The following is a 24,596-nucleotide window of genomic DNA, read 5'->3' as shown; positions in this document are numbered from 1 at the left end:
TGGATCTCTGGGCCACCATTTTCCCATTACCGATAGTATGGTTACAGTCAAGTATGGTAAAATGTCGTTCGTGGATTCTGGTCAAAATTATAGGATGTCGTATCGATATTCAACATCCTACTATTATTCCTGTAGGTATAATACGAGTATATGGTTCCATGTCTGTCTCGCATCGGTCTATTCAGCCACCAAAAACGGTGTCTCTCCGGTGTTACACCATAAATCGTCTGCAATAGACGTTAGACGCAAAGCCCAATGATGATGATGAATATATGGTTCTATAAAGTGTTTCTAAAAAATAATTTATTTTTCAATCTAGTGATAATCATCATCATCATATATATAAAATTGAAAAACCAGAACGGGATAAAAAACGAGGGAAGAAGCGAGATGGCGCCTTACAAATTTCTAAAAAAGTTATTGACACGTTTCTCAAATATGACGAACGTATGATAAGAAAAAACTGTTCCAATTAGACGTGCCGCCGCCGCCGGGGTTTTTGACCACGCCGCCGCCGCCGATAAATGATCGGCGTGAAATCGGCGTGACCTTGAGTGTTGTTAATTAGCTATTCCAAGTTGGTTTTTGGATTACAAAATGGAATTTCTGTATTAATTATGTTACAGTTGTCAAATATACATCAATTATTAATTAAATGAAACTGAATAGCCAGTTGCAGAAACTATTTGACTCACCAATTAAAGTAACTGAGTAATCCTAAGTATTCACCGTCAACTGTTAACGAATGAACGAAGACTGCTGCTAGTGCTGCTTATACCTTGGACAGCTAGAAGAACAAACCCCTCCATTCTCAAAGAGCTCTATATCGCCACTCATCTCTTCCCAACATGCCATGGGTGAGCCCTTAGATTCTTCGGACATATTATCCAACGCATGATGTGGAGAAACACATGAATTTAAGCCGAATGAATGGCAAACGTGCTCGAGTTGAAGCATGTGTGAGATGGTCGAACGCTATGAAGAGGTCGGCTTGCAGCAGTCTGCACCGTGCAGTCCATACGGCTTATGACCGCACGAAGTGGAGACCAATTACATGTGGTCACGAGCCTCAGCAATGAGAAAACGACAAAGAAGATACGTCTCAGTGAGCCTGGTGCTTGTACGACAAGTAAACTATTAAAAAGAAGCCATAGCAATCCACTAAACTTACTTACTCCGCTGGCTCAGCGACCCAAAATGAGACTTGGCCTCCGACACAAGACGCCACTTTTCTCGGTCCTGTGCGACGTCTCGCCAGTTGTTGACTCGAAGTTCGCGCAGGTCCGCCTCCACCATGTCGCGCCAGCGATATCTGGGGCGTCCGATAGGACGTCTTCCTGCTGGACGGCCCAGGTATGCTCTTTTCACGTTCCGATCTTCATCCATTCTCTCAAGGTGGCCCAACCAAGAGAGTCTGTGAGCTTTAGTCTCTCCCATGATATTAGGTTCAGGTCTGGGTCTTCGATCTCACGGTTCCTAAGGACTGAACAGCTTCGTCCGGTCTTTTCTTTGGGCCCAGTATCTTACGGAGGATCTTCCTCTCGGTCACCAGCAGCATGTTTTCTTCCTTGAGTGTCAGTGTCCACGCTTCGCATCTGTAGGTTAGGGATTGGGCGAATCACGGTCTTGTAGATTCGGATTTTGGCGCGTCTACTTAGAAGCTTGGACACTAACACTTTATGAAGGGCTGCACTGCATCGCAAGGTATTCTGAATCCTGATCTTGATATTCTCGTCACGATTGTTGGCGTCTGTAACAGTGCAGCCTAAATATTTAAATTTTGACACTCCTTTGTACTTTATATCTCCTACATTTAGATTTTGGGGTGGAGCGCGGGTATTTTTATAGCGTCGCATGTGGAGATACTCGGTCTTTTCGTGTGATATACTCCACATATGACGTGATGTGTGATATAGCAGTCCACTATAGTCTAACAAATGTCAAAGATATGTGGAATTCTGTTTTGTTAAAGTACGTCATTTTAATAGGATAAGCCATGGAAAGCTTGAGAAAACGGAGAGTTACAGATCGGATCGAAGGTCATTGGGACCAGGTAACCTCTTAATGCAAGCCAGTTACTAAGGAAAATAAGTTATTATACCTATCCTATATTCATTTACAAACCCTATTTTACTCACAGCATTTTCAAACTATACGTAGTTAACTGACCAGTAACCTGCATTGATAAAATTTTGAAGAAAAACAACAAATTAAGGATTTTTTTTAAGAAACCTGAAAGTCAAGGTCACGCCGATTTCACACCGAAAACACGCCGCCGCCGCCGATTTTTTGGCAAACGCCGCCGCCGATCATTTTTTAATCGGCGCACACGTCTAATGTATTATCTAAATATGAGAATAGAACTAGAATATAAAAACTATCGCTTTCGATGCGTATTTAATTTACATTATTCCACGATTATAAGCAATTATAAGCAAGGATTATAAGCAAAAGAAATTTTCATAACAATCTTCATTTTATGATGATCGGCCATTTACGGCAACTCTCGGTTGCTTTCGCTTCGGTGGTGCTACAGACATACCAAATGTTTATGTTTGTCATGTTGGTATACAGTTATTGCGGTGTTTTATTACACGAAGTAAAGTAAAAAGTGCTGTCAACCTCAACCTTAGTCTATGCCCATACGAGTGACTTATGCCATATATGACCAAACTTATCAGTCAAATTAGTATTATCGTATGCTTATCGTGTTAATAATTTGTATTTTATACTTATTGTTTTAAATTTCTTTTTGAGTTATATTATTCAGATTGACTTTCACGGCTTCGGCAAACATTGCCATTCGTCCGGGGAACGGGCTGCCGAGATGGGCCAAAAATACAAAGTTGATAGCAAGTTAATATGAAGCCCATCAGTTCAAGGGATGGTGCCCGTAATAATGTGCGTGTGATAATTATACTTTAATGACTTTACAGATATAACCAATTCGGGAACTGTTTTCTCGCGTAATACGATACGACTCGACGAGGTAGGATTTTTTCTTCTTGCTGAACAGTCACCATCAGATATATCGGAACGGCCGAGGTATTCACAAATATCTGAATAATGTAAATTATAATGTAGTTAAAGTGCATGCTCAGATATTTTGGAGCTCAAGGGTTGCTCAAGATCTGCTCAACCTCGGCCATGGCGACTGGCGAGAGCTATCGCAAGACCGGGAAACATGGCGTGATCTGGTGTCGGAGGCCAGGACTCATTTTGGGTCGTTGCGTCACCGTAGCCGTCGTAAGTAATGTCAATATCCAGACAGGGAAATGGGGACTATTTACGTTAGTATGAAAATGCGATTTATGGGCGGTGGTCGTACATGTTCGTCTTAAGGCGGAAATTAATCTAATGAAAGTTTTTGCAATTGGGCTTAAGTATAAAAATAAATAATTTTATGTTGAAACAAGTTTTAAATAAATACCTACGTAGATGAAAAAGTACAATCTTGCCTTTTATCAAATCACATCATTTTTTGAGAAATTTGCGAATTAAGGTATCCTAATATCGGTTACAAATAAGAAGTCCCTATCACACTTATAAACCCTGGCAGGGTTCAATACATAATAATATCGGTATTTAACTAAACATAAGACAAACTCTTTATTTCATTTACGCGAGCGGAGCTGCGGGCCCGTCTAGTTTAAACTTAAAACATCTGTAATACCATGGATTGCGACGAATAAATGATTATGATATCATTCGTTGGTTTTGCTGAAATGCTGGACAGTTTAATTCATTAACAAGCAATTTGAATGTTGACTGCGATATCAAACAATCTCGATCAATAGATTTACATCACCTCATACTTCACACATGTGTAGAAGGTGACTTTGACATGTTTGCCTGGATGAAAAAGTGTGCTTATTTATTTGACTTGGGCTGGCTTATTATCTCCGGTTAATCTGATGAAAACACTTCGTGAGTATGACATATTATCGCGACAGGTACCTTACTACCTATATATACTTTATATTCCTAGTAAATTAAGAAACTTGAGAATTCTTATAATATGAGGCAAAATCTATAAATTGTAAATACAGATGTCAATCGCAATGATAAAATCAACGATGATCAACTCTGGCCAACGTGGGACTCGAACCCAAATCCCTGGATTTTGCCGGTCCAGTGCGTTACCAGTTCCGCAATCCAAGGATGTGGGTTCGAGTCCCACGTTGGCCAGAGTTGATCATCTGTATGTGGTACGTCCCACAATAAAAAAGGAAAAATATATTAACATTCTGAGGCAAATTTTCCACGTTTGGTCATTCGTCCAAATAACCTTAATCGAGGGCGCCATCGTTAGGTAAACTTCCACGCCGACACTTAAAAACTTGCGATTATAAAAAAAACCGCAATGGAGGGACAGACACAGCTACTTACCTGCGGGACCCACAAGAGGCCCGTTTATCAAGGATACAAAACACATCCCCTTAATTGGAACTCATTTGAAGTGCATTCAAAAATAGAAACTGCAGTAGTTTCTAACAACACACTTAACTGGCTATTTATAGCCTTATCCCATTGAAATAAGGTTTATCTATGAAGAGTTAGTAGGTATCTACGATGTATCATCGCAGGCCGGTGTCGGGTGGCGGTGTGCGGTTGACCGCAGTGGGTTCGATTCCCGGTCCGTAGCAACTTCATTACGTTTCGGACCATCATGCTTACATAATGGACTTTAAAACAATGTAATATCTATCATCTCCAACAATGGCAAATAAACTAAAAAGAAAATCGTACAACTTATCACTTTTTAACACTTAACGATACCAAAAATAAAGTTCGTGGTTAATTCACAACACCTAATTATTTTTAATGTGGTACATAAAGAGTTAAATTATGTATCTCTTAAATAAGAGTGTGATTAAAAAATCCCAATTTAGGATAAAATTGAGATTAAGCGCATTTGTATGCAAATTTTAATTAATTCTGTTTTTAATGGAGCAGCGACGCTTTATGTTATTTTTTCACATGCAAGGACTAATACCATTATAAGTAGCATTTTAATATCCACTAAAGATATTGCTATGGTAAGCAGTTCTAGCACTAGGTAGGTGAGACCTAATAGGAGGGTTGTGATAATTTTCCTAGTTATAAATTTCCAGTTAAAAAAGAAGTCAACAAACTAATGTAAAAGTTACAAAGTCTATACTTCTCAGCATATTTCTATTAGCATCTCAGTTCAAATTAGAAAGAATCTTGCTGGCTTTAACTTACACGTCGTTGTTATTGTTAGGTTTGACACATTCTCTTCATGCATATATTCAGACAATCGCCAATATTTGCCACTCGAGTCCATTAAGTTTGTTTGCGGACCGGCGTGCACACAGAAACATGCATTGCATTTCATGGAAACAATTCTGTTTATCCAAAATTTGCACGTCTGTGTGAGCATAGGTTCGACAAACATGGCTTACGCAAAGAGTTTTGATTGAACAAATCTTGTTTCTGTAAGCTTAGAATTGATGACACTAGGTAGGTACAGTCAGTATCAATAGTAGCGTATCGGAGTATGCGTCAAAACTATCTACCATTCTCTAGCTGATACTAAACTGTTGCAGACACTTTTGAACGCGAACTGTCGAGCCATTTCTCTATTTGGAAAAGTAATCGAGGGTGGCGGATGGGTACTACCGGCGCGTTCTTTCATATTTATGCTACTATTGATCGGACTGTACCTAATACGTACCTCTCTTCTTCGCTGTGTCGAACTTGTGATTTTTAACGCGCATAATTGCTCGTTGGGTACGTACAAGGGGCTGGACAAACTGGAGAGAACTAACGTGGAGCACGAACCGTCATGGAGTTTAACATGATTTACTCACTCATCATAATTCGTTATACTTGGCAAAGTTTCAGCATGCCGCCCAAATTTGCTTATACAATATCAGTCCATCAGCATACCTCATTTTTATGGCCATAAATTGGTGTCACGGAGTCTATTCTCAGCGCATTCAGAAACCCAAAAGCTTGTGCCAAAATGTGCGCTGCAGTTGCCACATTTGTACCGCCGGCCGCCCTAGGCTATTCCTATCACGCACCGTACAAAATTGCCCGAGGGAAACCAGTGCTCCTTAGTTGTTACGGATACAGCACAGTTATGCTAGTTCGTCTGAGTAAAACGCTCGCGAAGCGATTGGGATATGAGCCCTGCATCGCCTGACCTACTATTTATAGATAAAGTGACATTGTTTTCTTTGCCACAAGTAATCGTGCAGTACTTTTCCATGCGAAAACTTTAATTAACCCCTACGATAAAAGACCGCCCGTGCCTTGCTCTGACTGCCTTATTTTGATTTAAATTGACATTTAACCGTGATACCCTTTTCAATTACTTAAACAACTTTATCAATTTAGAATGTTTTTATGACTTGGTCTATTGACATTCACTTTTTAGGTTATTTACATTTACTGTTTACGTCCCTTTTCAATCGTGTGAGAGTACGATACGGCAACGAAATCTTTGCGACTGTTATTACATATTTATAATATTTTTGAAGTACATTTAAAGAAAAAAAACTTGTTGTTGTAAGATTTTACAGATTGGGTATGAAACCGGAATATTTACATTTTACTACCATAGGTACATTAACATAATTTTAAGAATGGCTACCCGGGTTATTTTTATTTTAAACAATGTCGCACTTTGTTCATTATATGTTGTAACTACATGTTCTAGAAGTTCCAGAGATAGGAACTCTTTATTCGTCCTCGGGTTTCTACGGAGAAAGCAGAGTTATCGCTCCGCTATCACAGTGTCCTGTGTCCACTGGCCGTGTTATTCTTGTTTCATCGAACGTAGACGAACCAAACACTGGAACCATTTACTATTGCCCCGAGATCTGTAACAAATATGAATAGGAAGAGATCAGAGTTATACTAGTGTACTGATAAAGCTAGCGATAGGAATATCACATGAAGGGATATTTTGTCGACACATGCGAGTCGAACGCTCAGACTTACCAGATGTTCCCATTCGGGGATAGGCAAAGTTTTGCGAAGGAAACTGACTGCAGTGGAAATGGAAATGTTGAGTTGATCGTCTAAAACTCTAAATATTTTAAATAGGTAGGAGTATTAGGTTTTATTTTTTTAGGAGAGTTTTTTAGGAGTTCGGAGGAGTCGATACACCATATTCTGGAAGAGAATTGCAATGGTGATTAGTGATTGAGCGAGATTATTGGAGTGTTATGGAGTGGCGTGGGACTACTAGCTATAGTGCGCTTAGGATTACTCGTACTTGGTTATTTATAATATATTAGATATTGTTTTGTGTGTTTCATTGTTTTTCATGTCTCATGGCTCCTTTATTTTTTTTAACTGATTACAGAATTTAAGTTTTGTTGCCATTTTAAATGACTGGGCTAAAATTCAGTGTCCCTGCGCATTGTTGTACCTATAACTTATCTAGAGTTAACATTTACACTGGTAGCCTGAAGTTCGAGTCGCAGCTCTGTGAGCTACATGCACACACGACCGGGGTGCATTCAGTCTCGACTGCACAGTTGCCTCAAACTCTCGCGACGTGTTGATAGCGTGCATGTGTTTACTCGGCACTATTGTATTGTACTTTATTGTGATGCTATATGTGCCAGTGAGTGTGCCATGACTGGCCAAGAGATGAATCTGCGGGTAAGAACAAACATTTAAAGTACTTACCTACAATACTCACTGTTTTTACCATTTTAGTTCTTTTAGGTATACCGGCAAGTTTTTGACAAAGTTGTGGTTCTATGTCTCTTTTATTTATTAGTATTAAGAAGCAGCCAAAATAATTTAGCAAATACTTAGGCATGTTACGAGCACACATTAGTTGCCGAACTTTGCAAAGTATGTAAATGTCTCGTAGAAAATTTAACATAACAAGTTATAAATAAACCTTTGCACAGTTGTTCAAATGATCTGCACAATAATGTGCCTTTTTCAATATGGCTTCATTGATTTTGTATGTTCTTTTTTATTTAAACGATTTCAGGTAGGTAAGTACTTAAAATGAACTCTCATATCTTGGATTGGATCGCCTGAAATCGGTTTTAAATTGTAATATATCAAAGAATGTAGGTATTATTTGTTATATAAGTACATTATTATGTGTTAAATGGAAATAGCTAGGTATTTATTTAATTAACTACACGTGTGTATATTACCGTGGTATGTCAAGTTCAGTTAAATAGGAACTAATTAGGTACTTATCTAGTTAACTAAAGACATCTTTAGTCGTCTTTAGTAATAATGATCATAGGCTTTGTGAACGTATATAACCACTGTAAACATATTAATAATATGTATTAATAATAAAATAACAAGTTTCTTATAGGATCGTTCGTTGAATGGTTATAATTAAAGAGTTATTAGAAGCTTATATTCAATGTAAGCAACTATAATTAGTGTTAGCGCCATCTACCTAATGGCGGCTTTTATTCAATTCTTGATGTTCTTGTACTACTAATATCGAATTTTCGTTTTAAATAACGCATTAAATTATTGGTTATACTTTACCAAGCGCCAAGACTGTACAACCTAATTTCTGCAAAAAATGGTCTCATCCTGAGGAAAGCATGAAATTTGCAATGCCTGTAGCGTTTACAAAATTTGACATCCATATTCTCTGGCAAATCTTGAAATCTGAGCTTCGGAGACCACTCAGATCGATAGATATCTTGAAAAATATACCCTATAATTTAATACACTCATGTACATTTTTTCAATGCAATTGATAATAGTACCTATGCATATAACAGTTTTGAATGATTCACGGTTAGATTTCACAAAAACATAAATACAAAATGTAATCAGGGTATCACGGTCCATATCCCGGTCGATATAAGTCTAGGTATGCATATATACAGCATATCCAATATTTTATTGCTATGTACTAACTTCATAATATTATTGTTGATATAAAACCACCCAGAATAGCTTTTATCATTATTATTTATTTAACGATACTATATGACACAATTATCTTAACTAAGAAATAAAAGTTATACTCAGGGTGTACAGAGCAAGAGCAAGTATTTATGATATCTTTATAGTTTCATAAAAGCATATTTTATTGCATATCAAGAAAAGTACTATATAGGTACCTATGCAAATACAACTGTAATAAAAGTTTCGTTAAAACCTATATATCTTCATGTGAAATAGAAAATAGAATCTTGTTTACGAATTAATCCCCTAAAATGAGATTAGGTACTGGTTTATAAGAAAAGAAAATTTTAAAACAGGTAAATTCATGATTGCAATTAATTCGTTCATATTTCGTTTGATCCTAGCTAATACCAGCTTACACTGAAATCCCCTTTTTTGGGGCACAGGACACACACCTTATTGTTCCCTCTAAACAGTGTGTAGGTATTTTAGTCTAATGGCTCCTCTTCACGTTGGGCCAACGCCAAAGCCAACGAGGGACGCATTTAGGCGTTAGAGGGAGCAAGTGATATTGCTATCTCATTCTACCGCATGGCTGCGTCCCTCGTTGGCGTTGGAGTTGGCCCAACGTGAAGAGGAGCCTTAATGTCTTCCTTTACATTATAGTATAACGCGCCTCTACACGTGGCCGTCTAACCTGCGACACCTTATATCGGCGACGTTTATTTCAACATTGTACATAATATAGTATACAAAACACGGATGTTGATGTTTTGATTCCTGGGCGAATTCATTTCGAATCGACATTAAGCACTGTAATAATTAAGTTGGTATACGTTATCTAGTTATTAGCAAAGTGTCATCGAGTTCAGAGGTCGGGCGTAGTGTGAACCATGCCCTGTCGCTGTACGGTCCATTAGAACAGATTTCAGCATGTTCTCTTGTACCTACAAGAGATAATGTCTAGTTATTATCGGGGAAAGCAGAAATATCGGAATCTCGGAACAACACGGGTCTATTTATCAACTATTGCTAGACGCTTTGAGTCAGAAGAACCAGTATACGTTTGATTTCTGATTAACCAAACTTGTTAAGGATCTGGAGGCCAAGCTGTACTGAAACGAGCTCACAGTCGATGCAAAAATGTTTGTGAATTAAATTAATGCACTTCGATACTGGAGTCGTGTTTAATAATCTATTGTGCGCATGCTATTGTCACGCATCTCTAACATTATTCAATTCGGAATCGAAGCATTTTGTGGACTTACTCATCATGATTATTATCTTTCTTGGGATTAGAGACATTAGAGTACTATCTCGTACACGTCATACTTACGAGTAAACATTTGCATTCTTAACATTTCTTATCGCATTTGGCGAATGTTACTTATTGCATAAATGTATCGCTTATATATAGGAATGTTATCATTTTTCGCAAACAACGTCCTCTGTTTAAAGCGTCGTTGGCATCGCACTGTTTATTTTCGTTCGAGTCTATTAACAGAATATCAGTAAGACTTTTTGCTATAGTCGCATTCCTGGCATGGCAACGTGTATGTAAATTTACTTGTAATTCAAGCACTTGTTACACAAGCAGCGGCGTTCACGATAACTTCGTGAAACCTGTACGGCCGTATAAGGGCGGACCATGTCTTGAGTCTAGAGAGTACGGTTGTTCGGCTTTAAGCGGATACGCGGTTTCCGAGACTTTACAAAATTGGTACTTATTTAATAATATGGACATTTCGTTATTAGGTAACAAGTAAATTGATAGACTGTAGCTAGTAGCTGATAGAGCAAGAAAGGAGCAACAGTCGCTCGTATTTATATTTTTTACAAATTACAACTCTCCAAATTTCCGGCTTAAATATTTTACTAATAACAAACTTATTTATTTTAATGAAAAGATTTACCTACTTTTATAATGCTTCAACTGTAGTACTTACTCTATATACCTACTTAGGTATATAGACGTAGGTAAATTTAGACCATGTAAGAATAAAATATTTTATTTAATGTCTATATCCAAGGAGAAGGAGTCTCCTCTTAAACAAGTAGCCTCTCTTATGACATTTAATTCATGTTATGTATCCAATTACAAAGATTTCCAGAAAAACCTGGAATAAACTTATTGGTAATTTCCCAATCCCGTTCGAAAATAAAACGAAGAGATTATTTTAGCTTTTGAAAAAGCGCGTAGTGATCGAATAAATCGCTTTTTCTACTTTTATTTAAGTAGATGATTTATTTGCAATCTAAATAATCCCGAACTTGTCTAAATAATTAATTGCCAGCATGAGACGTGTCTAAGATTAATTAGGTCTTGATCTTCATACGTTCCAAAAACATTGAATTAAATTGTCTATTAGCCTTGTGACATCCCACTACGGCTTGCCAGAATTATTTTTCTTTCGCCGATCGCGGAAGAATGTCTCATGGCAAACAAACAGAAGTTGTGTTAGATATATGTAGACGTATAGTATGGCTAGTATTGTCATGTTTATTAAAATTAAGATAGCTTAACTAGGTATTCTACAAACAAACGCGAGTTGACAAAGGGGTACCTAAATAAAATCAATTCAAAGAATCAAAAATCAAACAGCTAGATAACTTGCGTGTACTTGTGGTTTGAGACGTAACAGAGTAGCATAATATTGAATGGTAGAGTTGAATTGTGTCGAGTGACGCCGCTGTCACGGCGGGCGCGCCGTCACGCTGCGCCGGCGATGGTAGCATCTGCAGAGCCGTGTTTCCACTAAACTCATCTTAATTTTATACTGCAGTGACATGTAAAGTATGTCATACGATAAATAAATAAATAAATCTTGATTTAATATTCAAATGACATTAATCGTAGTACATCTTGCTCGCACATTAAAGTGTGGGTGAAATGCACCGATAGTAATATCAGTTCGCTATCAAATAAACCTTTAAAGTTCGAATGCCATAGGTTTTAAAAACAGAGATAATAGGTTTATTTACGGTTTGTTACTTACACCGAAATACCTTCCTATAAATACACCATGCTAACAAAATTATGTGAAGTTGTAAACTAATTACTGCTAATTGGTACTTAAGTACTTCTATTATCTTTAAATAATTAACAAAGAATTCTGATTACAGCATTATGGGTATCTCATACGTACTTATCTCCTAACGTGAAAAAAACAATACCATTAAGAGCTTAAACACCTACCTATTCAATTATTACACAACAAAAAACAATATAAGCTTGATATTCATTATCATTCTTTTTTCCTTATATTAAACAATCGTCACGAATGTCATTGTGATAACTTTTTAATCGCATCTATTTCTATTTTCCTTGTGAAGGTCGCTGCGCGCGCGCCGCCCGCCCACTGGCAAACAAGACCGTTAACGGGTCGTTGACCTTGCTCGGATCATTTTCAGTAAACTCCCCGTATTGGCCAATCAGGCAATCAGTAGGCATATTGAGACAAACATTCAAGTTTTTGTTTTTAATTGGGTGAATTTGTACAATAAATCGTCGCGTATTTTCTCAAAAAAAAAAATTAAGAAAATAAAACAAATAGATACAACATTCTGTTTAAATACTGATATCTATTTGTTTTATTTTCTTAATTTTTTTTGAGAAAATACGCGACGATTAATTGTACAAATTCACCCAATTAAAAACAAATAGTTTACCATCACTACATTCGTCCTAATGTCATAGTAGGTACGAAAAAAAAAACGCTTTGTGTTCTCTTACTATTAGAGCGTATAACTACACCTAGTTTATAGCGATAGCGGTATACACCCTGAAATTCGGGAATCAGCTGCAAATGGTGTTAAAGGTATGAACATCGGCACGATTAATCTTTAGGCCATTTGAATCAATTTGACCCGTAGCACCCAAAAAAAAAAACAAACTGAAAGGAGTTATGACGTCATCTTTTTTTTGTATGGAAAAAAAAATAATTTTTGTTCAGAAACCTATCGTGTGTGGTATTAAATGAAAGGGAATACTAAAACTAAATATTTTCGAAATTAATTTCTTGGGGTTAGATATGAGGATATTGGGTATTACTTGATGTATATTTTACAAAAAATAATTCAACGGTTTCGTATCTGAAGGAGCCCAAAATTGGTATGTTTTGAAAATTATTTTTATTTTAATTGAATGCAAGTGACGAACATATAATAATGTGATATAATTTTAGAACCGGCTCAAAATGCCCTTTCATTTAATACCACTCACGATAGGTTTCTGAACGAATTTCGGTTTTCGCGGTAGATCCCCTGTTCCGGTGATATAATGTGAAGACCGCCTTACTTCCCAAAATACTACGACGCCTCGCCTCACTCGCCTGCCGGATTCACAAACAGTAGCACATATGTAGTAGGTAAAATAATAATAATGATAGGTCAATCGGTACTGTTTGTGTTTACATAATTAATTATAATGATCTTTCAGTAAGTTTTATCGCATGGTGCATATGTGGCAATTATCTCGCGTTTTTTGAATAAGTAGGTATTTTTTGGCGATTAATGTATGTAGTTACAATAATTAGCAGCTAATAAAAAAGATTATTAAAACGGACATTTCAAAGCTTTATCATTACATTACTTACGTATTAAATTGTTTCACATACGTAAATTGGTAGGTATATTCATGGTATATCATATTATATATATGTAAAGTTGTATTGTTTTATTATTTGATGCGGGGTAGGTTAGGTTAGATTACCCACGCGGTTTTTCATATACCTACCGTGTTTTTTTGTATGAGATATTTTTTTTTGTATTTCCGGCGGGACATGGTCAACCCTCCATGAAACATATTCGCATCAACAGTTTTCCTAGAAGGTAATAGTGTTAGTTACAATTATGATAAACATGTTACACAATTAAAACTAAAATATTACTTTGCTAATCCGCGAAAAGATAACGTGCTAACACGTGAAACACGTGTCAAGGATTATTCTTTTGGTGGTGGTTTGTTATATTTATTTGCGTATTTATTTTTGCGGTGGGAGGGTGGGAATATTAATTGCATGTAAAAATACGCAAGTAAGTATAACGGGTTAGCACTGATTGACTAGCACGTTATCTTTTCGCAGATTAGCAAAGTAATATGTTGGTTTTAATTAATATGGATTTCCGCAAAGTAACGCCTGATTCTATTCACAACATGTTACACACTCAACGTAATCCGTTGGCTGATCTTCCGTTGCGAAGGTTCGCAGAGCTCGTAAACCTTTTGATAAAATCTGACAAGACTCGTAGGTCTTATCCCTACGTACTGATTATCACTATGAGAGGTGTTCGTGCCGCGGACTGTCGCTATCATCGAGGTATCGCCTGCGCTCCGATAGTTGTGTGCGCCTGTACAAAATGGGGCGCTAGTTCTACTAAGATTTATTTGTCGAAATAAATATGTAAATTCTGTAGTTGTGTTGTGTGAATATTCGAGGGAATACAGATAGACAAGCCAGATAGATGCATAAAATAACTAGGGACAATTGGCAAAAGTTCATAGAAAAGTAAAATCGAAACTTAATATACCGTAAAACCAGGTGAACAGAAATCGCGGGGTGAATAGAGAAATTTTGAACTTTTTCTTTCATGTTGTTATATTTAAAAACGTACATCTCTAAAATTAGATTTTTTGGAATGCGTATAAAGTAGACTATTTATTCTCTACATTGATACCAAAAGAACTTAATCAAACTGCCTAAAAGTTAGATGTTTTTGACTCTAAAGTAATGTCTCGCCGAGGTAAGAAATGAAGCCTGTCTGAACTTTGTTCTAGCGGTAAATGTTTTAACATTAACTAAGTAAAAGTTAACTAACCTGGTAATATAGTATCTGTAGTACCTAAATAATAAATAATATCACTAATTTTCTCTATAATAAAGCATTTTTTTGCAAAAAAACCAATAACAAGCAAATTTACGTTATAAAGGGGTCAGTGGACACGCATATGGGGTGAACAGTTACGCCATAGGGGGTGATTAGATACAACAAAGGGGTGTAAAGACACGCCTTGGGGGTTGAAAGACACGAAAAAATAATTTTGTGTTAAATAGCTGTTTAACAGATATATATACCATTTGCCAATAGAGTATCCACATAATAATGACCAAATTCGATGCCTATATGACAGCTAAAACTTAATATTTCTTGTGTCTATCGACCCCGTTTTAAGGATATGGAGAAAACAGGTAGTTTTCTTTGATTTTCTCCGAATTGGGTAGGTAAAAATTTATTTCACAAAAGCAAAATTGAAGAACTAACCAAGACTCAAAAAATGATATCAAAATTATTACTTTTATCATTTGGATTATTGGCGAAAATCGTCCTTGAAGTTGAAAATCGTGTCTTTTCACCCCGTTTTATGGTATAGGTATTCACATTTTTATTGGCAATTATCGATAAACGATTCGTCATTTTGGCTGGGGTCGTCCTCAGGTCTCCGCTGATTTTAATTGCCATAATGCGTTGTTGGTTCTATTGCATGGTATAACATTAACCCTTTACCAGGCGAAGGGATATATTCCTCCCACATCTTATATCGGTTACAGTAATCAGGTTTTAACTCCAACCCTCCTACAAAATATTTTGTCGATCCCTGAAAATAGTATTTTATGATCTTCATTCACAACATGCTTCTAAATCGCGTAATATATCTTTGGCAGCCGTTTAAATTCACTTGAACTCTAATTTCAGTAAACTACGGAGAAATTCGAACATTTTCCTTAATTTCTATGAAACAGAAGTAGGTACATAGATCGAACAATTTATTGATATTTCGTAGATTTTGAGTGTTTGAAAGGTACTGTAATCGTAAACATTGCTAAATATTCCTGCATTATTGTGTATGACCAGTATTAGGATGTGGGTTGACATTATCCCATGGCCTTATTAGAGTTTAACTGTGCGGGAGCTATTCTTCCCATGGCCCGGTAAATTGTCATGCTGTCATGTCATAAAAACTCACGTAAGTAAGTAATAAAACTGTTTTTGTGTCCAACCTAGAGCGATTCAGTGGTTGATATAATGTTTCGTAATAGATTTGGAGTTAAACCTTGACTATGATAACCGATAAAAGATGTGGGAGGAATATATCCCTTCGCCTGATCAAGAATATAATAAGACAAGATCGAGTATGACAGTTAATTACTTAGACAGGCGATGGGATAACCGTAACCCGCATTTTTATTTCTGGTTTAAAGGAACATCTCCGACTTTCGTAAATACATTTTTTACAAGGCGTTCAATACGGTTGTAACAGTATATACAGTACGTATGGAGATACGCTAGTTCTTAGGGGCCTGGTAAAGGGTTAAAGGAAATGTGTGAGCAGAAAACGAGACGTCTTTAGGTTAACTAAGAAATGATTCCTATTCTTTTTTTAGAGGACAAAACTCGAGGTATGCTTGAGGTACTTACTCGAGTTTTTAATGCGTTGAGTGAGTGTTGGAATCAATTTACTTTAAATGTTTTGCTTAGGGTAATTTCTGTCTTTTATTGGCCTAGCTCTATGGCTACTAGAAACGCAAGCGACACGTTTATCAACCACTCTAGCTCGCAACATTACTGGGTCGTGCTCTATAAGTTATTCTGGTGGCGAGGAGCTGACCGACATCCGACATGTGCCTAGTGACTGCTTGTTCCTGGGACTCGGGTGCATTGGCTTGTGAACATATATGCTTCTTATCTCATTAGTATACCAGCGATCGTAGGAATCGAATTTAATTTTGACGACCGGTCTGGCCTAGTGGGGTGGGTAATAGTGACGACCCTGCCTGTGAAGCCGTTGGTCCTGGGTTCGAATCCCGTTATGGACATTTATTTGTTTGATGAGCACAGATATTTGTTCCGGAGGTATGGGTGTTTTCTATGTATTTAAGTATTTATATATTATATATATATCGTTGTCTGAGTACCCATAACACAAGCCTCCTTGAGCTTACCGTGGGAGTTAGTAAATCTGTGTAAGAATGTCCTAATATTTATTTATTTATAATTTGATGTTATACATTAATCTTAAGATTCCTGTAAACTAAATTCCTATTACGCAAGCAAGTATTACTATGAAAGTAATGAGTGTAGTTATGCCAGTAGCTACTTTAGCTACCCTACTACGGCTACTACTCACATCTCTGATTAGTAAAACATCATTTTCATCAGACATCGGGCATGTCATGCAATATGCGAAAAACTTTCAAAATAGAAAATCGTGTTACAAGGTTAGGTAATTATGTAGGTACTTCTCGCTCCTGTCATCGTCATGTCATTCATGTGTAGCTAAACATAAAATGTTTAATTCGCTTTAGAATAAACGTAATGTGTTTATTTTAGTTGCTCCACTATAATAAACAGTTGGAGCTTTTATTGGATTTCGCGGTAACATTTATTTTATTTGCATATTTGCACACAAAAACCAAACATTTGTGGGTTGGATTATGAATACATTTACATATAACGATTTCTACGTACTCGTAGCTAACGGTTATTTCAGATCTGGTTTTTTTTTTAATATTGTAGAAAAAAATGTGCTTTAACACAATCATTTTCCTCAAATGCACTTTCATACAATCATTTAAACCGTGCGAACCGATTTCGAAATATTAATCAAAACATTATTTGCACGAAAAAGTAATAATTTACCTACCCGAAATAAATTCTATTTTAAAGGTAAACAAATATGTAAGTACTTATATAGGTACTCTTTTGCAATGATAAAGTTTGACTTGCCAACTTCCAATTTAGCTAGCAAAGAATTTATTTCAAAATAGCATCGTGTTGAACTTATCCAGCCTCCAATCATAAATACAGGTTCGTCTTTCAATTAACACACACAATGTGGTTTATAATGCAATAGTCATAAAACTCTGCGCAGTGGCAGTTGCGGGTGCGTGCATTCTGGCCCCGTATATTCATCGCTTTTAGTGCTGGAGAGTATTCGACTCAAGCGAACCAGTGAGTGTCCCCGAGACTCATAAAGGTGTGTTCACATGAGGGGTAGCAGATCGTGCATATTTTGCAGGTATATCAGTCTCATTCTACCAATGAACCTAAGAGATACGCTTAAGCGGAAATAATATCAAATCTAGGTGGTTATATAGTCTAGCCTAGGAACTAGGAACCTAAAAACTCGATTGTACGACTCCGCTATGGTTGGGACCCACATTTACACTGGTGAGCCTCAAACATGCTGCGCGCGGTCAATAATTATAATAACAGCCCTGAATAAGTCCTGCGAGGTGTCGGCTAGTGCAACCGGTTCCCGCACATTCCTCCTGCTCCTTAACGGCCAAACCGAAGTCACAGAATAAATAATAGTACTAGTTACAGAACACTCGCTCTTTAACATAACGCGTCTGTTACGATCAGGACAGATATGGCCGCTAGGTGGCGACAGCGCCACGCGCGGCTTATGACTAGCCACCAAAATTGGTGTGGAACGAGGGAACGGATGTACTTTTAGCTAGCTACCTGTAGCAAAGCGACGAAATCGCGGAGTGAGCCACGCCTGCCGAAGTATTTACATTACAACTATTGGTTGATATTTACTTGAGAACAATTTGAGTTAGGTACTACGCAACTATTGACTTAGCTCAGAGCATAATGAACAAATTTGAAGTGTGCGGGCTCATTACCTATGAAGACCGCTAAATATAGGTAGGTACATATCGCTTGTAACAATATTAATTAGCAAAGATTTATTCATCAGAAAAAACCAGAATACAATATAATATCAACACCAATGTCAATCATTATCATTATATCATGTTCATATGGTGTTAGCTAGAATTATAACAATTACTTATAAGTTTATACTCGTAGCTGATGGGCAACGTTTAACAACTTGAGTAAAAAACATGCTAACGGATCATGGAATCTAAAAAGATTTAGACAATTGTGATTTTAAAAAGATCCAATGTTACCCTAAACCGTGGGAAAAATCAACAAACGATCGCAGGTATACGATTTTGAAGATATTTGACCAAAGAGAGTATTACGATAGGCCCGTATCCAAGATGGCAAGTTTATTTTTTTCACATCACCTATGTCACACGGTATCAAAATTATTTCGTCTGGGCGTTAACACTTGAATCCCTCATTATACGCTCAGGATTCTACTTTAGAATCCCTCGCTACGTTCGGGATTCTATTGTTGAATCCATCGCTTCATTCAGGATTCAATGTACTTACGCCCTTGACGGAAATATATCATTTTGATCCCTTGTAACACAAACTACTATTTCTTCATAGATTACCTTCACGGTTTGACTTTGGGTACATTTTTGTTTCTGCATAAAATATTTGTGCATAAGGTCTTGTCCCGATGGTAGATACAGGTTACAATGAATGAGCAGTAGGCGGCAAGAAAGTGCATTTGTATTCGAATACGCCATTAATGTTAATTGTGCTCCATTGTCGGCACATAATAGTATCTTAAAATTTTATGCGCTTTTCACGCCGTTATCACACCATTTAAGTAAATATGTAGGTAGTTGCACGTTATCTTAATAGATAGTAATAATGCCAATTTGTGTCGACAAATATCTTATATGTATGTATTTGGTCATGGAATAATAGGTGGCTTTAGAACGGTATAACTAGTATCACATTATAGTAAATTTTCTAGCAAACAAACCTAAATAATGTCGGGATGTCAGTAACACGTTACATGCTTAAGCTTCCATGTCATTGTACTGCGTACTGCTACAAAGTCACCAGAATCGAGTATTGTAAACGCAATGAATATAAATTAGCTTCATTTCGAGTTCAACAGCACGACGGCATTAGAGAATTCCTGCGCGGAAATATCTGCGTCTGGCGTTTATCTTGCAGAATACGATATAACTCAGTCTGGACCATAAGCTCACCGCGTAGGCCGAGGCTTTGTCGGCTGACAACTAAATACATTACCTCCATCGTGTTTGCAACTTGCTAGCTTTCAGCAAAGCGCAGGGAAAGGCGGCGTAGTTGTTGCATTCATATTAGGCTTGAATTCTCGTCCGACAACTGGACCAATATCGGCGCTAATTTGAATAAGTTTAAATATCTCTTGATAAAAGCTTCAAGTTTCTGTTTGACTGCCGTAAGATTACATTTTGATATGTATCTGTGTTTTGTTTTGAGAAAACCGCTAAAATTCTAGCATTCAAAACAAAAACGCCTGCGCTGACGGTTGAGATATACGACAGAGGGTGATACAATTAATGTTACTTTTTCGCTAATGCTATTTAAACTTCTCAAAAAAGCGCTGGTGGCCTATAGCGGTGAGAGCGTGCGACTTTCAATCTTGATGTCGCGGGTTCAAACCCCGGCTCGTACCAATGAGTTTTTCGGGACTTATGTACAAAATATCATTTGATATTTACCAATTGCTTTTCGGTGAAGGAAAACATTGTGAGGAAACCAGACTAATCCCAATAAGGCCTACTTTCCCCTCTGGGTTGGAAGTAGGGTTGCCAACCGTACTATATTATATAGTATTGTACTATATTTTGGCTCTCTGTACTATATACTTTTCGAAAAATATATAGTACGCTAAAATACTATATTTCCGATTAAACATATATTACACTCATGTTTAGTATTTTATCTAAAAGTACTATATTTTTTTGAAATGTACTATACTTTTGATGCCTTATTCTGGAAAATACTATATTCCACCAAAGAAAAGTTGGCAACCCTAGTTGGAAGGTCAGATGGCAGTCGCTTTCGTAAAAACTAGTGTTACGTTAATTCTTGGGATTAGTTGTCAAACGGACCCCACGCTCCCATGTGCCGTGGCAAAATGCCGGGATAACGCGACGAAGAAGGAGCTATTTAAGCTTCTCAGTCTAATGTCTAATGTGTTCTCTCTTTAAATGTGAAAACCTTACCTAGTCATTAATAATTTTATTTAATGAGGTCGGTAATAAACTCCCGTTAAAGAAGCATGATAGATAATGCAGCTAATTAATTGAAAATCAATGGATCAAAAAAAAACCCACATTCTATAAGGTAACATTTAGTTGTCTGAATACTGCATAAATTAATATTAAGCCCTATATATAGCTGGTTTAATGCATGTAATAAATCACTATAGAACGTTTAGAACGTGATATCATAGAATAAAAATAACGTAAGCAGAATCAGCAGTTTATATTTAGAAGACTTTAATACTTGGCTGTCTCTAGAAGCTTTCATTAGACGAGACTGAATGAGCTAACCGTGTATTTAAATTTGACATGGGGTGAAACTTCGCATAGATTTTTTGGCAGCGCGGGAAGTTTTTGTGGTGACCCTATTGTTAATTACATACATCCAGTTCAATAACCAACTTAAGATACCTAAAATATGTATGTCCATTTCGACTCTTAGTCTGACAAGATTTCGAATTACTAACTGAATAGTCGCCTGCGATATCGTCGCTATTCACAAAAGTAGCCCTGTGATCGCCAATCGCTTTATCATATCATGCATCATTAAAATAAAATGTCGAATACCATCACCCAAGAGAATTTGTTTCAATCTATGAGATACGCATTAAATCTATCGATTCTATTATAAAAAATTCAATTAAGGTTTGTTATGAAATATTACCTAAATTACTTTAAAACCTCGCAATTATATATTTTATAGTTTTCCGCCTGATTTTATTCAATGTGAAATCGAAATAGTTTTAACATCTGTAGCTATAAAATATGCATTTTAATTTTATCGTTCGTTTTCACCGAGTTACTAGATTGATTGATAGAGTGACTCGATTTCAGTAGAGTAAGGTCTATATTGATATGGAAGTTTTTACGCATATGCCCATTCGTGTATGTGCGAGAATGTACGATAATTATAAATTGAAAACTTGGAGAGGCTCTGCCACAATAATTTGGAATTTACCTAACACGAAACAGACCAGGGGGCGGAATTGAAAAATAGCCCCTTAAAGCTTATGATATGACTCTTATGAGTATAACTAGAAAACGTAGCGTCACAAAGTTTAGTACTTAGCATAAAAAGCCCGAAGAAAATTCCTGAGAAAGTGAACTGTTGGTGTAGTGCCGTTGCCATCACCTACCTACGCATCACCCATGGTATAATAATATACTCCGCCTGGTACTCCATTCCCGTCTTTTCTAGGTCACCTAACTGACACAAGCCTACGTCATCATGCGACAGCGCTATATGATAATATGCGATAGCGCTATATATAGCGGCCATGTTATTGTGACGTAGGCCTGTGTCACTCTGGGAATAGAAGACCATGTTTTATTAGACTATGCGCATCACCAAGGTGTCTAACCGATAGGCATATTCAAATGTATTCCGGGCTAGCCGAACACGGGTTATACGATAATTGCACCGTGGGTTGATACTGCTCTAGACACATAAATACAATATTAAATAGTAATTAACAAATTCATCATCATTTTGGTGTCAATAGGTATAATAACCTACATAGATATTAAAACTTACAGGAATTATTAGTGTCATAAATATAAAAATAGTCACACAAATCACACAATCGCGCCGTGCAGTCTAGAATCAAATGTTAGCACAGTCTGATTCAGTTCCGGACTTTAAACCAATTAGTTTAATGATATTCCTTAACAGTAACACACAAATAAACCGAGGCGAAGGTGCAGTGCGTTGCACTCTGGTTTATAAATACGACTTCGAAACTGACAAAAATACGGACGGTACTCTGAAAATTCCTGGGCTTTGGTATTAGCGACAACTCTTCACGGCTGGACAGAATTTTTAGAATTAGTAGAACCTACTTGGGTACTTAAAGACTTACTTTAAGTAATCCCGGTAAATGGTATTCCAAGAATTCCAGGATACCATTTCTTAAATCATTGTATTCTAATGATAAAATGTAAAAATATCCTGCTCGTAAATTCCAGGCCCAGAATTCCGTTACAGTTCATTTTAGTCTATGCAAATCATCTCTTTGTAGGTTTTCGTTCCAAGACACGATTCAGTATGTCTTATCAAAAATACAAATGCAATTCAGTTATTAATTAAAGCAGGCAACCGACATATAATTTACCGGATTACGGAGTTCGCTGGCATCAGTCTTCATTTCTATAAAAACGGTCTGCGGCGCCAAGATTTGAAAGGACTCAGTTTATGAGGTGCTTCAATGTCGATATCTTTTCGAAACGACAAGTTTTGTCAACCTGCCGGTTCACATCTCGCGAGTGGCGCCAAGCGCGGCCACTCGGTCGCCTCGTGCGCATCACGTTTGGCCCGCGTGCAGAGTATTTATATTCCTATAGAATACCGATTATCGTTTATCTGGTTCGCGATCGCTGGATTAACTGTAACAACGCATTAGTTGTAAACAATAGTAATAGCAGTTGCAGGGTTTTAATGACTTGATTAAATGACTGGGGTAGGAGGAGGTGTGCCGGGCGCGTGCGCGAGGGTGCGGGCGCCGCGCCGCCGGCGCGCTGTCATTCGCAAGGAACGCAAGCGCCGGACGGCCGCGCTGCGTTACCTCACACAAACTCAACAAATCTACCCTCATCTATAAAACAGTAGTAAACAATTTCAATCAATAATAACAAATCAATTTAATTATTAATGCTCGTGAGAAACACGCCCGCGCCGAGTGACAGTTTATCTAATGTGTTAGTAAATAAATATATTAATGAATGCAACTTCGAAGTGAATTGGGACTAAGCTGGTGACTGTGATAACGGAACTGAGACAGCGGAAGATTCATGAGTTCTTTTAAGATTATCCCATTGGAGAGACCGATTCCTGTGTTGATTGAAAAGGTAACATTACAATCGTTATCGCCTGCTTTCTTTTTTTAATTGAATGCTCAATTAAATATTGACATTATCTTTACTGATTGTGTGTGTCTTACATTCTTTACTTGTTGTTATTTCTTTCTTCATAATTATATGTATAAATTGACATACTTTGTTAATATAAAATAAAATAATTGTTTGTTTTATAAGGGGGCAAAGTTGTTGTTTAACCGCTCGTGCTAATATTGATACCCGAGCAAGCGAAAGAAAAATGGAATCTTGAGCGTTGCGAGGGCTTCAAAGGACGAGGGTTAAACAAAATTTGCCAACGAGTGAAACACAAAATTTTTCACCACACCAACCCGAAGCAAATATTAAATGTGAAATCAAACAAAATCAAATCCAAATGAATGTTATTAAATATTTATCATCCAAAATCATTCTACCAGCAAACATAAGGAAACAACTCAAAATTTGCATTTGATTACTTTGCCTCACATGTGAATAAAATGCAACTTTACTATCAGTTTTTGAAGTGCAAAGTAAGCCTTTCCAAGCTGGTGTGGTGAAAACATAATTATTGTCTTGAATGATTAAGATGACCGTTGTTAAGAATGGTGATAACGATGATTACCCGCCTATGTTTTACGTACCTACAGTTTAAAATTTACCACCATGCACCAGGTAAAACAAGAAAAAGTTGAATATTTTACTAACAATAAGACAACTTACACTGTACTGCATATTTAATTGTTTTTCCTCCAAAAGCAATCGTTTCATTTTCGCTGACATGATATAAACCAACACTTATAATTAAGTATAACATTTTGTTTCTCCATTTTGGAATTCACGGGCCTACAAATCCCGGTCTTTTGATAGGCTTGCGTGGGGATATAGATCCAACACGTAGAGGCCCCTTGGAGAGCTTTAATGTCATGGAGAACGCGTGCTGGAACCCGTTCACAGGCGCAACAATAAACACCCATATAA

At 37.0% G+C, this 24,596-nt stretch overlaps 1 protein-coding gene across 4 annotated transcripts in view; it reads left to right on the top strand.

The window, feature by feature from the left end:
- LOC134795523 (glycogen-binding subunit 76A) overlaps positions 1-24,596 on the top strand; it is a 78,471-nt gene that overhangs the window by 21,718 nt on the left and 32,157 nt on the right. Inside the window, exon 1 of one of the 4 annotated variants that reach the window (XM_063767407.1) lies at positions 7,494-7,641. The exons of 2 other annotated variants lie outside the window; for them this stretch is intronic. In XM_063767407.1, the coding sequence (XP_063623477.1) occupies positions 7,615-7,641 (27 nt within the window). In that variant the 5' untranslated portion in view covers positions 7,494-7,614. Of the gene's footprint in view, positions 1-7,493; positions 7,642-23,265; positions 23,631-24,596 lie in introns of those variants that run through there. One more of the 4 variants, XM_063767406.1, reaches the window with a different exon arrangement.

The sequence above is a fragment of the Cydia splendana genome, chromosome 12 (assembly GCF_910591565.1).
Source record: "Cydia splendana chromosome 12, ilCydSple1.2, whole genome shotgun sequence".
Taxonomy (NCBI): Eukaryota; Metazoa; Arthropoda; class Insecta; order Lepidoptera; family Tortricidae; genus Cydia; species Cydia splendana.
The sequence above is the reverse complement of the archived record's forward strand: the minus strand, read 5'-3'. Positions and strand labels throughout refer to the sequence as shown.